The following is a 16500-nucleotide window of genomic DNA, read 5'->3' as shown; positions in this document are numbered from 1 at the left end:
TTTTTTAATTTATTTCTAGGAGAGAGAGAGAGACAGCGTGAGCAGGGGAGGGTCAGAGAGAGAGGGAGTCACAGACTCTGAAACAGGCTCCAGGCTCTGAGCTGGCAGCAGCACAGAGCCGGACACGGGGCTCGAACCCACAAACCGCGAGATCATGACCTAAGCGAAAGTCAGACGCTTAACCTACTAAGCCACCCAGGTGCCCCGAAAATCTTTTAAGACTAGATTCCAAAGGAGCTTCCTGTTGACCTCAATTACAACTATTTTCTCATCTCTCATATTTTTTACCTACGACAAAGAGAGCACCTGCTCTCAGTAGAAGAAAAAAAAAAGATGATAATAAACGTAAGAGCTGAAAAGATAGAAAAAGTAGAAAAAAGTTAATAAAGCCAAAAGCTGATTTCTTGAAAAGATCAACAAAATTGGTAAAAACCTAGCTTGACTCATTTAGAAAAAAAAGAAAGTGCTCACTTTGACAGCACTATGCTGTCAAAAAGACAACATTAGTTTTTAACGCTAGGAATGAAAGAGAAACAGAGTTATTGCTTCACATCCTATAGCCATTAAAAGAATAATAAAAGAATACCATGAATAATTTTATGCCAATAAATTGGACATCTTAAGTGAAATGGAAAAATTCCTTGAAAAACATAATTACCAGAACTGACACAAGAAAAAAAAAATGAGTAACCTTATATCTATAAAAAAATAATTGAATTCATAATCAGAAATCTTTGCACAAAGAAAACACCAGGCTCACATGGCTTTACTTGTGAATTATATTAAATATTTAAAGAAGAAATAGCAGCACTATTAACAAATTCCTTCATAAAAGGAAAGAACACCTCCCAACTCATTTTCTGAGAGTAGCATCACTGTTAACAGTGTGTCCTGACAAGGAATTCACTAAAGGGGGAAAAATTATGGACTTATTATCCTTCATGAACATAGATGTAAAATCTGTAAGAACATATCAGTAAATCAGGAGCGCCTGTGTGGCTCAGTCGGTTAAGTGTCCGACTTCGGCTCAGGTCATGATCTCGCCGTTCATGGGTTCGAGCCCCACGTCAGGCTTTGTGCTGACAGCTCAGAGCCTGGAGCCTGCTTTGGATTCTGTGTCTCCCTCTCTCTCTGACCCTCCCCTGCTCACGCTGTATCTTCTCAGGAATAAATAAAACATTAAAAAAAAAATATATCAGTAAATCAAATATCAATACCAGTAATACATAAAAATGATGATCAAGTAGAGTTTATCCCAGGAATGCAAGCTTGGTTTAATATTATAAATGTAAAAAACATTATGTGTAATTCACTATATTAACAGAAATGAGGGAAACCATGCAATTGTGTCCATAGATAGAAAAATAGTATATGACAAAATTCAAGATCTATTCATGATAAAAATTTTCAGGAAATCAGAAACTTAAGGGAACTTCCTCAAAAAATACTGTTAAAAAAAAACAACAACTACTACATGATAAACTTCATCATGCTTGATTGAAGAATTTTGCTCTAAGATTGAGAACAAGGCAAGAGTGCCCACTTTTCCATATCTGTTTAACATTGTATTGAAAGGTCCTAGCATTGCAATACAGCAAGAAAAAGAAGACACATAAAGAAGTTAAACTGTCTTTGGTGATTATGTAGAAAATGAAATGATAGATAATAATAAATAATAAAATAATAAAATAAATAATGAAAAATAGAAAATCATAAGGAATCAAACAAAAGTACTCAAAGTAATAAATGAAAAACACAGTAAAATCACAGGAGGCAAGGTTAATATATAAAAATCAGTGTGTTTTTATATACTGGGAGTGAAAAAAAATTAGGAAATTAAAGTAAATTAAGTCAATTTAAAAAATTGCAAGCAAATTAAGTCAGTTTACAATGGTGTCAACAAAAATACTAAAGAATAAATTTGATAAAACATGTAAGATTTCCACTAAAAATCATGGAATTGGTAACAGAAAGACCTGAATAAATGGAGAGAGATTATTTTGGGGATGAGAAGACTCAGTATTATTTTTTTTATTTTTTGTTTTTAATTTTTTTAACGTTTTTATTCATTTTTTGAGAGACAGAGACAGAGCCCAAGCAGGGGAGGGGCAGAGAGTGAGGAAGACACAGAATCCAAAGCAGGCTTCAGGCTCTGAACTGTAAGCACAGAGCTCAATGCAGGGCTCAAACTCACAAACCTCGAGATCATGACCTGAGCCAAAGTTAGCCACTTAACTCACTGTGTTACCCAGGATCCCCGACTCAGTATTGGTAAAATGTCAATATTATAGATTTTAATAAACTGATTCCAAAATTTATATGGAAAAACAATGGACTTAGCATTTCTAAAGTATTCTTAGAAAAGGAAGAATATGTTATAGGAATTAGACTACATGACTTCAAGACACTTTAAGATTTATTATAAAACTATGGTTATCAAGACATTGAGTATTGGATAAGGATCAACAAACAGGACAGAACAAAGATCCTAGAGTGGAACTTACACATACTTAAAAGATCATTTATTTTTTGACAAAGGCACCGAAGCATTCCAATGGGGAAAGGAAAGTTTTTTCAACAAATGATGCTGGAATAACGGGGGAAAAACATCATCCCTACTTCATTCCAAAATTAAGATGGGGGTACCTGGGTGGCTCAGCCTGTTAAGTGTCTGACTCTTGATTTCAGCTCAAGTCATGATCTCATGGTTTGTGAGTTCGAGTCCTGCATCAGGCTCTTCTTGGGTTTCCCTCTTTCCCTCTCTGTCCTTCCCCTGCTCATGCACTCTCTCTCAAAATAAATAAATAAACTTAAAAAATTAATTTAAGATGGATTTTAGACTTAAATATAAAAACTATACTCTAAAATATAAAAAGCCAGATGTAGAAGTTAAATATAGGGGTCCCTGGGTGGCTCAGTGGGTTGAGCATCTAACTCTTGATTTCAGCTCAGGTCATGATCCCAAGGTCATGGGATCAAGCCCCATATCAGTGCCTGTGCTGAGCATGGAGCCTGCTTGAATTCTCTTTCCCCCTCTTCACCTCTCCCCAACTTGCACATGCTCACTCTCTTTCTCTTAAATAAAGTTAAATATAAAAAATAAAATGTTTCAAAACTAAGTATAAATTTTATATAAAAAATATGAAAGCTAGGGGTGCCTGGCTAGCTCAGTTGGAGGAGCATGTGACTCTTGATCTCGGGGTTTGAGCCCCATGTTGGGTGTAGGGATTAGTAGAAAAAAATTAAAAATAACCTTTAAAAAATATATGAAAGCTAAATATAAAGCTTTTAGAGGAAAACTAGGAGCATGACTTATAAGCAAAGGCTTCTTAGGTAAAAGCAATAACCATAAAAATAAAAACTTGACAAATCAGACTTTATCCAAGTTAAAAACTTTAGTATACCAATAAAAATTATACCAATGTACCAATAAAAAAATTAATGGATAAGTCACAGACTGAGAGAAAACATATCCAACAAAGGAACAACATATACTACAATTCAACACCATAATGATAACCCAATTAATAATGGGTAAAAGTTACATCTATACCATAGAATAATGCTCAGCAACTAAAAGAAAGAAACTATTGATACACACAACAGCTTAGGTGAACCTCAAGGTAATTATGCTGAGTGAGAAAAACCAATCACAAAAATTTGTATACCACATGACCTCAATTATGTAATATTTATGAAATAACAAAATTATAGAGATGAAAATGAATTGATCATTGCCAAGGGTTAGGATATAGAAAAGTGAAGGGATGTTTTAGGGCCATAAAGGAGTAACCCAAGGGAGTCTTGTGGTTATGGTACAGTGAGTATCTTGTTTGTGGTAGTAATTATGCAAGTTAAACGTGATAAAAAATGTTTTAAGTTTTTATTTATTTTTGAGGCAGGGGCTGGGGAAGGGTCAAAGAGAGAGGGACAAAGGATCTGAAGCAGTCTCTGTGAGGACAGCAGAGAACCCAACACGGGGCTCGAACTCACAAACCGTGAGATCATGACCTGAGCTGAAGGCAGACACTTAACTGTGCCACCCAGGCACCCTACGTGATAACATTTTTAAATTGCATAGGACCCTATACAGTTGAGCCTTGAACAATATGCATTTGAACTGTGTGGGTCCACTTATACATGGATTTTTCTCAACAAATACTAGTACAGTACTATAAATGTATTTTCTCTTCCATGTTTTTCTTCCTTATGTTTCTCTTAATAACATTTTCTTTTCTCTAGATCCTTTGCAGCCTCCTAAGAATCTACAGTTATTTCAAACTAACAAGTAAACAGAAATGTCCCCTTAGGGGTGATGGGTTAAAGATTTAAACAGAGAGATTTACACAAAAAGAGGGCTACTCTTTTTTATGATCAGTGATTATAATTCATGTATATTTAAATCTGTTGTATTAACTTGAGTTGCCATAACAAAATACAATAGACTGGGTGATTCCAACAACAGAAACTTGCTTTCCTATAGTTGTGGAGGCTGGAAATCTGTTGGGTGTTCCAGTGAAGGCCCTCTTTCTGGCTTGCAGATCATCCCTTCTCACATTGTCCTCATACACCAGAGAGGCCGATAAGGCCACCGGTCCTATCGGATTAGGAGCCATATGACTTCATTAAACCTTAATTGCCTCTAAAAGCACTGTTGCTAAATACAGTCACATTGAGTGGTTAGGGCTTTAGTGTATGTCTTTGGAAGGACATAATTCAGTCCATAGCAATATCTATCTATATAGGATTCAGTTTCTTTCCAGGTTCTGTTTGATTAGTTTCTATGTCTTTTGTTGCCTAAAAATGTATTCATTTGTTGAGTGCCTAATCTGACATCAGTGGAACATTGTGAACAAGAATGATAGGTTCCAGCAGCCATGTTTACATTTTCATAGGAGTTGGACATTAAGTAAACAAGTAAATGAATAAATAATATTAGCTGGTGACAAGTAGTATTAAGAAAGTGAGAGGCTCCTGGGGGACTCAGTCAGTTAAGTGTCTCACTCTGGAGGTGGAGCCGTGCATCAGACTCCACACTGATAGCACAGAACCTACTTGGGATTCTCTTTCTCTCCTCCCCTGCCTGCGCACATGTGCTCTCTCTCAAAATAAACTTAGAAAAGTGAGAAGAGCAAGGGAATAGAAGTGAGCAGGTGTAGGCAGGTGTATTTTAAGCTGGTCAGGCTTTTTGAGGAGGTGATATTTGAGTGGAGATGTGAAAAAGAGCTTAGGTTATAAAAATATCTAAAGCAAGATGGGGCGCCTGGGTGGCTTAGTCGGTTAAGCGTCCGACTTTCGCTTGGGTCATGATCTCGCGGTTCGTGGGTTCGAGCCCTGCATCAGGCTCTGTGCTGACTGCCAGCTCAGAGCCTGGAGCCTGTTTCAGAGTCTGTGATTCCCTCTCTCTCTGACCCTCCCCTGCTCATGCTGTCTCTATCTCTCTCCTAGAAATAAATAAAACATTAAAAAAAAAAATATCTAAAGCAAGAGCAGTTCTAGGGATGCGTGGGTGGATCAGTCGGTTGGGCATCTGGCTTGGGCTCAGGTCATGATCTCACAGTTGTGAGTTCGAGCCCCACGTTGGGTTCTGTGCTGACAGCTCAGATCTTGGAGCTTCCTTTGGATTCTGTGTCTTCCTCTCTCTCTGCCCCTTCACCACTTGCACTGTATCCCTCACCTTCTCTCAAATAAACATTAAAAAAAAAAAAAACCAGTTCTGGTAGAACAGCAAATGCAAGGGCCTTAGGTTAGGAGTCAGAAGTTTTGTATGTTTGAGGAAAAACAAGAAGGCCAGGATGACTAGGATGATTATCCAAAGTTAAGTCACATGACTTAAAAAACATTTTTTTTTTTAAGTTTATTTATTTTGAGAGAGAGAGTGAGTGGGGGAGGGCACAGAGAGAGAGAGAGAGAGAGAGAGAGTGTCCCAAGCAGGGTCTGTGCTGGAGCCTGATGCAGGGCTAGAACTCACAAACTATGAAATCATGACTTGAACTGAAACCAAGAATTGGACACTTAACCAACTGAGCCACCCAGGAGCCTCCACCTCTTCTTTTTTTTTTTTTTTTTTTAATTTTTTTTTTTTTTTTTCTAGGAGAGAGAGAGAGACAGCGTGAGCAGGGGAGGGTCAGAGAGAGAGGGAGTCACAGACTGAAACAGGCTCCAGGCTCTGAGCTGGCAGTCAGCCCAGAGCCCGACGCGGGGCTCGAACCCACGAACCGCGAGATCATGACCCAAGTGAAAGTCGGACGCTTAACCGACTAAGCCACCCAGGCGCCCCTCCACCTCTTTTTTTGAGAAAGAGTGCGAGTTGGGGAGAGGGACAGAGAGAGAGAGAGAATCTCAAGCAGGCTCCACACTTAGTGTAGAGCCCAACATGGGACTTGATCTCACAACCATGAGATCATGACCTGAGCTAAATCAAGAGTTGGACGCTTAACCAACTGAGCCATCCAGGCACCCCAACGCACGTGACTTTTAAATGTTATAGAAAGGCATTGGAAATTTTTGAGCAGGAGAAGCTGATTCATCTTATAATTATCACTCTATGGAGAACAGATTGAATAGGGACAAGGTGGGAAGTAGGAAGACCAATTAGAAGGCTATTTCATCTGTCTTTTTTTTTTTTTTAAATGTTTTATTTATTTCTAGGAGAGAGAGAGACAGCGTGAACAGGGGAGGGTCAGAGAGAGAGGGAGACACAGACTCTGAAACAGGATCCAGGCTCTGAGCTGGCAGTCAGCACAGAGCCCGACGCGGGGCTCGAACCCACGAACCGCGAGATCATGCCCTAAGCAAAAGTCGGACGCTTAACCGACTAAGCCACCCAGGCGCCCCATTTCATCTGTCTTAATTGAAGATAATGGTAATTCTGATTGAAATGGTAGTGGTGGGAAGTTGAGTTAGATTCATGGTAGGTTTGCCCAATACATGTTGTTTTGCTCCTCTCTCTGGATATTCTCCTCACCTCACTTGGATTTCAACAACCTGCCTGAGGCTGCTCCCGTGGGTAGATGCCCACTTTACAGATTGGACTCTCCATACAGCTTCCTCCCCCCAATATGGATGAGAAATGTCTTTGCCTTTTAATTGATGTATTTTATTCATCTGTATTTAAGTAATTTTTTTTTTATATATTTAGGCTTAAATCTACTATCTTCCTAATTTTTTGTTTGTCCAGCTTATTCTTCTTTCCCTTTCCTGCCTTTTCTGGATGAATCAAGTATATTGATTTTAGCTTTTACCTCCTGGATATGTTAGTTACATGTTTATCTTTCTTCTCATAGTTGCCCTAGAGATTAAAACACTTACTACATTGTGCCTTAAATTAGCTCCTTTATATCCTTCCCAATATTGTGAAGATATTAATATTAATTTTTTAATGTTTGTTTATTTTTGAGAGAGAGAGACAGAGTGCGAGCGGGGGAGGGGCAGAGAGAGAGGGAGGCACAGAATCTGAAGTAGGCTCCAGGCTCTGAGCTATCAGCACAGAGCCTGACATGGGGCTTGAACTCAAGAACTGTGAGAACATGACCTGAGCCAAAGTTGGACACTTAGGGACGTGTTGGTGGCTCAGTCAACCGGTTAAGCTTCCGACTTTGGTTCAGGTCATGATCTCACGATTCGTGGGTTCGAGCTCTGCATCAGGCTCTGTGCTGACAGCTAGCTTAGAGCCTGGAGTCTGCTTCCGATTCTGTGTCTCCCTCTCTCTCTGACCCTCCCCTGCTCACTCTGTCTCTCTCTCTCTCTCAGAAATAAATAAATAAAAATATTTTAAAAATTGTTTGAGATAGTTTTTTGGAAAGTACAAAAATTGCTTTGGGTATGCAGGAATGGGAAGGAGCACCTAGAGGATGTATGAAGAAACAAAAATTTGAGCAAATGTAGCATCGATAATAGTATAAACTCTAGTAGAGACAAGTAAATCATTGCACTTTTTTTTTAAGTAAACTTTATTCCCAATGTGGGTCTCAAACACAACTCTGAGATCAAGAGCCACATGCTCCACTGACTGAGCCAGCCAGGCACCCCTATTGTAGTACACTTTAAAAGATTAGAGTGGCGCGTGGGTATCTCAGTAGGTTAAACATCTGACTCTTGATTTCTGCTCAGGCCGTAGTCTTGAGATTCGTGGGTTCGAGCCCTGCATCTGTCAGTGCAGAACCTTCTTGAGATTCTGTCCCTGTCCGTCCTTTGCTCACTTTCTCCCTCTCTCAAAATAAATAAACATTTAAAAATAATAAATAGAAGATTAGAAACAGAAGTACATATCTGTTAGTGATTATGTAATTATGGGAATTAAATGAGTAACATCTATTGTATATTTGGGGTTATTTATTTGTATATTTTTACTTTTTATTTAAATTTTGGTTAACATACAGCGTAATATTAGTGTTACAGAATTCAGTGATTCATCATTTGCATACTACACTCCGTGCTCATAACAAGTATAGTCTTTAATACCCATCACCCATCTAGCCCATCCCCCACCCCGCTCCCTCCATCAACCCTCCGTTTGTTTCCTGTCCTTAAGAGTCTCTCATGTTTTGTTTCCTTCTCCTCTTTTCCTCCCTTCCCATATGTTCGTCTGTTTTGTTTCTTAAATGGGGTTTGTTATTTAATGGTAAATGAACCTAGAGATTGCTTCTGCCACTAAGAAAGCTTAGGGGTAAGAAACTAACAATAACAAATGAGAAAAGTAATAAACATTCCAAAATTGGGAAAAAGAAGAGCAACTAGTTGCTGGAATAGAGTTTTAAACAGGATCAGCAGGAATAGCTTTTCTGAAGTGATTGTTGATTGAGACTTGATGATGAAGGGTAGCCAACCATGCAGTTGGGAACAACCTGTGAATGATCCTATTTAATGGGGACAGTGGTAGTACCTTTTGTGAGCTGAAAAGAGGCTTNTCTTCCTATCCATGAGCATGGAATGTTTTTCCATTTCTTTGTGTCTTCTTCAATTTCTGATAAGCAGAAGTCTTATTATCTATGCTCAGGTATCTATATTTGATTCTAATTCTTTTAGATTTTAGAGAAATCTAAATCATAGATACTTTTAGATTTTAAGAGAAATCATTAAAAACATTTAAGTAGAGAGACTCAAATATTGATCAACATTTGAATCATTTGCTGGAGAATATAAATAAGTACAAAACATAAACATGCCCAGGACTCAATCATGCAGATTATGTTTCAGTCAGTTAAACATAGCTCTGTATAGGGGCACCTTGGTGGCTCAGGTGGTTAAGCGTCCTATTTCAGTTCAGGTCGTGATATCATGGTTTGTGGGTTTGATCCCCATGCGCCAGGCTCTCAGAGCCTGGCTCCTGCTTCAGATTCTCTCTCTCCCTCTCTCTGCCCCTCCTCAACTCAGGCTCTGTCTCTGTCTCTCAAAAATAAATAAACTTTAAAAAAAATGTATTAAAAAATACCTCTGTATAGTTTTAAGAAATCTTCAGGTGATTCTTAGACTGATTTAACTTGTATCCCTAATCACCAACCTTACCTCCAATCCTGGACTCTATTCTCTGTTTCCTTTACCTTTTTTTTTTTTTAAAGTAGGAGAATACAGTCTGTTCCATAATATAATTAATAACTCACAATACAAATGAGCTGAATAGTGATATGGAATAGAGAATGATAACAGTACAATATGAAAGTTAGTTGATTCACAGGTAATTTTCCTGCTTGAATGAACCCAGACTAGAAGTAAACTTATAAGATTCAGCGGGAAAGGCAGAAGCCTTCAACTTGATGCTTTATTGTTGGATGCCCTTTCACCTCTACATGAAGAATATTATTAAGTGTCTGCACCCAGGGCTGTCTCCCCAGAGATATATACCATCATACCATCAACCTTGTATGGCTTCTAGCTGAAGGCAGGTTACATTTTACCCTATTCCCACCTTTTTTTTTTTTTTTTAATGTTTTATTTATTTCTAGGAGAGAGAGAGAGAGAGACAGCGTGAGCAGGGGAGGATCAGAGAGAGAGGGAGTCACAGACTGAAACAGGCTCCAGGCTCCGAGCTGGCAGTTATCACAGAGCCTGACGCGGGGCTCGAACCCACTAACCGCGAGATCATGACCTAAGCAAAAGTCGGACGCTTAACCGACTAAGCCACCTAGGCGCCCCACCCTATTCTCACCTTAATAGTAACCTTACTGGCTCAGGGTTTGTTTTTTGTTTTTTCCTTTCTCCCTCTTTTTTTTTTTCTCTTCACTGCGATGTCTCAGCACTTGAAATCCACCATTTCCACTTTATTTTTGGGCATTTAGTATCCATGAAGAGGCCTTCAGCCATATCGAGCCGCCTTTTGGATTATCTCTTGGGATATCAATTATTTTGTTTGTTAGTGCTCTGCCAATAAAGTTGTGTAGGTTTGAGTGGTTTTCTCCAGCTGTTTTCTTCATAAAGTCTTTATTTTTTGGTGTGTAATTTTGCAGAAGATAAGGGATTTTTTTTAGTACACATATGTGGTGTTGTAGCAGAAATGCCTATTTTAGAGATACCTAATCCATTCACTTATAATAGGCATTATTTTAGGTGCCTTTTATTTCTCTGTAGAAGCTTTCTTCTGTCACAGGAAAACAGTGTGTGTTTGCCTTGTTTTCTTTCAGATTTGGAGTCCAGATACAGGACCAATATTTTATCTCCAGAAAAGGACATTTATGAAATATATTCATTCCAGTGGGAGATAATGGAAAGAATTAAAAGTTATAGTCTTCAGGACTCCCTTTTCAGAAATGATTGGGAATGCAAAAGCAAGATTGAGGAGCATAAGGAACCACAAGAGGGATATTTTGGGCAAGTGAAAATAACTTCTGAAAAAATGACCACTTACAAAAAGCATAATTTTCTTGCTGAATATCAGAGAATTCATAATGGAGAAAAGCTGTATGAATGTAAGGAATGTAGGAAGACCTTTATTCGTCGCTCAACACTTAGTCAACACCTGAGAATTCATACTGGTGAGAAACCTTATAAATGTAAGGAATGTGGGCAGGCATTTAGACAGCGTGCACACCTTATTCGACATCACAAACTTCATACTGGTGAGAAGCCCTATGAATGTAAGGAATGTGGGAAAGCCTTTACAGTGCTCCAAGAACTTACTCAACATCAGAGACTTCACACTGGTGAAAAGCCCTATGAATGTAAGGAGTGTGGAAAAGCCTTCAGAGTGCATCAGCAACTTGCTCGACATCAGAGAATTCACACTGGTGAGAAACCCTATGAGTGTAAGGCATGTGGGAAGACCTTTAGGCAGTGTACACACCTTACTCGACATCAAAGACTTCATACTGCTGAGAAACTCTATGAATGTAAGGAATGTGGGAAAGCCTTTGTATGTGGTCCAGACCTTAGAGTACATCAGAAAATTCATTTTGGTGAAAAACCTTATGAATGTAAGGAATGTGGAAAGGCTTTTAGAATATGCCAACAACTTACTGTCCATCAGAGTATTCATACTGGTGAGAAACCCTATGAATGTAAGGAGTGTGGAAAGACTTTTAGACTAAGGCAGCAACTTGTTCGCCATCAGAGAATCCATACTCGTGAGAAACCCTATGAATGTATGGAATGCTGGAAGACCTTTAGTAGTTACTCACAACTTATTTCACATCAGAGCATTCATATTGGTGAGAGACCATATGAATGTGAAGAATGTGGGAAGGCCTTTAGATTGCTCTCACAGCTTACCCAACATCAGAGTATTCATACTGGTGAGAAACCTTATGAATGCAAGGAATGTAGAAAACCTTTTAGACTGCTCTCACAACTTACTCAGCATCAGAGTATTCATACTGGTGAGAAACCTTATGAATGTAAGGAATGTGGTAAGGCTTTTAGACTTTATTCATTCCTTACTCAACATCAGAGAATTCATACTGGGGAGAAACCCTACAAATGTAAGGAATGTAAGAAGGCCTTTAGGCAACATTCACACCTTACTCAACATCAGAAAATTCATAATGGAGTTTAAAACAAGAAGGCTTCAATTGTACATTATGTTACAGAATATCAGGAAATTCATTTTTGAGAAATTTGTTTCATGCTTTAAGCAAAGAAATTTTATATTATTGGAAAGAAATATTATTGCTTTAAAAACCTTTCATCACCATTCAGACATTGTTTATCTTCGGCAAATTCATTTGAGGGAGTAATATAATGAATGTAGGGAAAACTTTAGCCTTATCTATCATTATCCCCATTTCACTACTTTATTACCAGTGTGTTATTGGACAAGGTACTTAAACTTCTGTGCCTCATTTTGCTCACTTGTAAAATGGTGATAATAGTACCTATGTATATTAGTTATTTATTGGTGTGTAATAAATTACCACAAGCTTAGTAGCTTAAAATAATACTTATCTCACAATTTCTATGGGTCAGGTGTCTGGACATAATTTAGTTGGGTCCTCTCCTTTAGGGTCTTTCATAAAGCTAAACTAAAGGTTTCAGCCAGGGTTGGGTCTCATCTTAAGGTTTAACAGGGAAAGGGATCAACTTTCAACCTCACATGGTTGTCAGCTGATGCACTGAGGTCTTCAGTTTCTAGCTGGCTGTTGGTTGAAAGCTGACCTTCGTTCCATGCCACATAGGCTTCTTCAAATGGCTACTTATTAAGTGTGCAAGCCAAGAATGTGGTAGAGCCTGCTAGCATCACAGAAGCTATAATCTTATGTGATCTAATCACCAAAATAACACTTTTGCTGTCTTCTACTGGTTAGAACCAAGTTACTAGGCTACCCCACACTCAAGGGTAGAGATTATAGAGGATTACACAAGATGAATACCACAATGTAGAACCATTTCAGAGTCAGCCTGCCACACCATGTGACAGGATTGTCTTGAGGATTAAGTAGGTAATGCTTGGAAAAATAGCAGCCACATAGCATGTTTTCTATAAATATTATCTACAGTTGTTGTCATTAGTGTTAGTGAATTCATATGAAAGAATATACTATAGAAGTAGTAAATATAGAAATGTCTCACGTCACTGCTCAGCACTTAATTAAACTTAAGATAATTTATTCCAGAAAAAATCTAGGAGATTGTATTGAATGTGAGAAGTTATTCATCATTTGAGCTGCATCAGTAATTTCATGCTGAAAAGCAACCTTGTGAATTTCATGAAGGTGAAGTTACGAGTACAACTGTTGAAGAGTCAGAAAAATGGAATTAGTTTCCCATAGTAAATTCTAAAAAGTAAATGTTTTGCAATCCCTGTTGCCTGACCACTGTTAAAGACAAATTAGAAACTATTAAGATGGCAGAAAGGGGAAAGTAACCAGTTGGAAGTTTAATATCGTGTGTGTGTGTGCACGCGTGTATGTGTGTGTATATAAAACTCTTGTATAAAAGAAAAAACATTGCTTTATAGTCGGTATACTGTTTGATGTTCAAATTGCCCCATCTTCAACCAGTGGGAGTTGGGTCTTTTGACATGATCCCCCTACTAGTTTGATAGTTTAACTTGGTCACAGCTACACAGTTTGGTCAGCAATGGAAGATGCTTGAGCACCAACTCATCCTGAAAATTGATAAGAAAAATGAGCACTTATTTTGCTTTTTCCATGTGAACCACATTTCAGAGCCACCAAAAGCTCATCAAATTAAGTCTTTTTTTAAAAGGAATATTGCCAATAAACACAGAAAGAATGCTAGGATTAGAAAATCACCATTTTCTAGTTCCCTAGTGGAATAACGGGTCCAGAAAATGATCTTCAGTGGATATTAAAACTATTGAGTGAAATATTTTGTAGCGAGAACTTTACAGTGGATTTATCAAGCTGACCACCTCGAGCCCTTTGATCAATTTTAAACCTCTATAAAAGTGGGACTATCAGACAATATCCATCTCCTGATAAAATGCAGTAGGAAGTACATACCACCACCTACAAAGCCTTACTGCCAAAAAATGAACTGAAGAAAGCAAACCTTTAAATCAAATTCTTTAAAACAAGAATTTGGGGACTAGTTGAACAAAGTAAATGGCACCACAGGGAAGCAGCCAAGCAGACCTAGAATGTGTAAAATTCTACAAAACAAATGACCTGATTTCTTCAACTAATGAGCGGTATGAAAAAGAAAAGGGAAGGGCAACTGTTAATAGATTAAAAGAAACCTAAGAGACCTATCAACTAAATTCAGTACGTGGGCATTACTTGGACCTAGTTCGAACAAAATGTAAAAAGACATTTTGGAGACACTGGGGGAAATGTGGACACACACTGAGTATTAAGCGATATTTAGAAATACTCATTTTGTTAGGGATAGTATCAGTGTGGTTATTTAAAAATAAACGGTTCTATGTGTTAGAGATACATACTTACATATTTATGAAATGGTAAGATACCACATTTCCATTAGAAGACTCCAGCAAAAGAAAAAGAATTGGCACAGAGAGTTGGGAAGTAGATTAGTAAAATGTTAATTACTGACATGTTTGCTTGGGGAGGGGGGGCTCATTGTTCTAATATTTTCTATTTTTTAATGTACTTGAAAGTTTCAGTAATAAAATGTTTAAAAACAAACCTGGAGTGTATAGACTTAGAAATAATTGCTAATATGTGCATCTAAACTTGTGAGATGTCACCAGAATTCTGTTCAGTGAGAAATTAATGCCCTTTAATGCATTAAGGAAATTTCATTTGTGGGTCCAGTCTTCATCATCTTCACCTTATCCTCAGCAGTCAACACAGGGCGTGTCACATACGTAAATGTGTTAAGGGAATGAGTAAGTATTTATGTCAAGAAACCAGAAACAGAACAAAATAAAACCTATACATGAGAAACAGAGCACAACTAAAAATAGAAGTTAAGGACTAAATAGTAGAAGAATTAATCCAGTGTTAACAATGACTAGATTTTGGAAGATCTAATCAAGAAAAAGAAAATGAAAGATATACATTTAGAATATTGGCAAAGGTGGCATAGCTACAGACTATCAAAATTTTGTTTTAATTATAAGGTAATACTATATTATATGTGCTATATGTATTCTAGTACATAAAATATAAAGGGGTTACTTATTTTTTCTATAGGATTCCATTATGACAGTTAAATAGACCAACAAACGAATGTGTGTGTATATGAACTACCTGCTTAAGAAAAAAAATCTGATGGTTGTACAGGTGAAAGCTTTAAGGAATAGATAATCCTTCACAAAATTCTGCCAATTAATTCTGCACAGTTAAAATAATCCTGATACAAATCTAGATGAAGATCGCTCCTAAAAAGCAAAATCTAGACCACTTTCATTTATGAAGATCCTATTAATCTTAATTCTAAATAAGGTATATTTAGAATTTATTACAAAATCTGTCTTGACTCATAGGTCCATGTGTTGCCTTTCCCAAGTATCAGATATCTCCAGAAGACCAGTGTTTAACAGCGCGTAAAGCCTTAACCCAACATTGTCCATAAGCTTGTTTTGGGAAATACTAGTCCTTGGTGTTTGGGGGAAAATGGTATCTCTGAAAAATGTGTGAACACAGTAAAGCATAAAAAATCTACCTTTGGGGAAATCCAAGTACACAGTATCAGTTTGTCAAAAGATATAGTAAAGAGATTTTTTTTATTTAACACAGGTTACCCCAGATTTACTTCATTGTGAAATTCTCATTCCCAGTATCTTGTACCGTCTTTACAACGTGAACCACTTTGGTAGATGCTTCCATTACCACAATGAATGTCTCAAAGGCATCGTTTCAGACATTATGGTGAGTGGGTGTGTCGAGAGGAGGTAAGGAAGGGCACTTTTCTTTGCAGCTCACATCATTCTGAAAGCTTCCTGCTTGAATTGAGGGCTTGTGCTTTTCTGTAGAATGTAAAATATTTTAGCTTGGTCCTTGATATGTATATATTAAACATGCTTAAATGGTCTGTTAAATAGTGATTAAGACATAAACCATTTTTCATTGTATTAAAAAGGCTATATTGAATATCATTTTGTGTGTTTTCTGATTTCTTTAATAAGTGAAGAATATAAGGTGCATATCTAGAAGTGAAATTGTTCACTGTCAGCTGTATATACTATCAGCTCTACATATTCTTGTTCTACAACACTGCACTAATTTTGAATCCCTTTAATCATTGAAATGAGCATCGATATTTTCTTCTGTTACTGGTTTCAACATTTAATTTCCCTGATTACAGGTGAGTTAAGGGGTGCCTGGGTGGCTCGGTTAAGCATCTGACTGCGGCTCCAGTTGTGACCTTGCAGTCTGTGGGTTTGAGCCCCACGTCAGGCTCTGTGCTGACAGCTCAGAGCCTGGAGCCTGCTTTGGATTCTGTATTTCCCTCTCTCTCTGCCCCTCCCTCACTTGTGCTGTCTCTCTCACTCTCAAAAATAAATAAACATTAAAAAAAATTTTTAAAACAAGGGAGTTGAGCATCTTTTTCATTTTTGTTTAGGCATTCATTATTTTGCTAACATTTTAAATTTAGATATAGTTTTATTTTCAACCTTACCAGATAATCTTACTCTATATA

At 37.6% G+C, this 16500-nt stretch overlaps 1 protein-coding gene across 4 annotated transcripts in view; it reads left to right on the top strand.

Moving 5' to 3' along the window:
* Positions 1-15950, top strand: part of ZFP14 (ZFP14 zinc finger protein) — a 126594-nt gene extending 110644 nt beyond the window's left edge. For 3 of the 4 annotated variants that reach the window (XM_077773750.1, XM_077773747.1, XM_077773748.1), the window contains one exon: positions 10620-15950. In XM_077773750.1, the coding sequence (XP_077629876.1) occupies positions 10620-11986 (1367 nt within the window). In that variant the 3' untranslated portion in view covers positions 11987-15950. The remainder of the gene's footprint in view (positions 1-10619) is intronic. The other variant, XM_077773751.1, reaches the window with a different exon arrangement.
* The last annotated feature ends 550 nt before the right edge of the window (positions 15951-16500 follow it).

This window comes from Crocuta crocuta, unplaced genomic scaffold (assembly GCF_008692635.1).
Source record: "Crocuta crocuta isolate KB4526 unplaced genomic scaffold, BGI_CrCroc_1.0 scaffold267, whole genome shotgun sequence".
Taxonomy (NCBI): Eukaryota; Metazoa; Chordata; class Mammalia; order Carnivora; family Hyaenidae; genus Crocuta; species Crocuta crocuta.
This window is presented reverse-complemented; position numbering and strand designations above follow the sequence as displayed.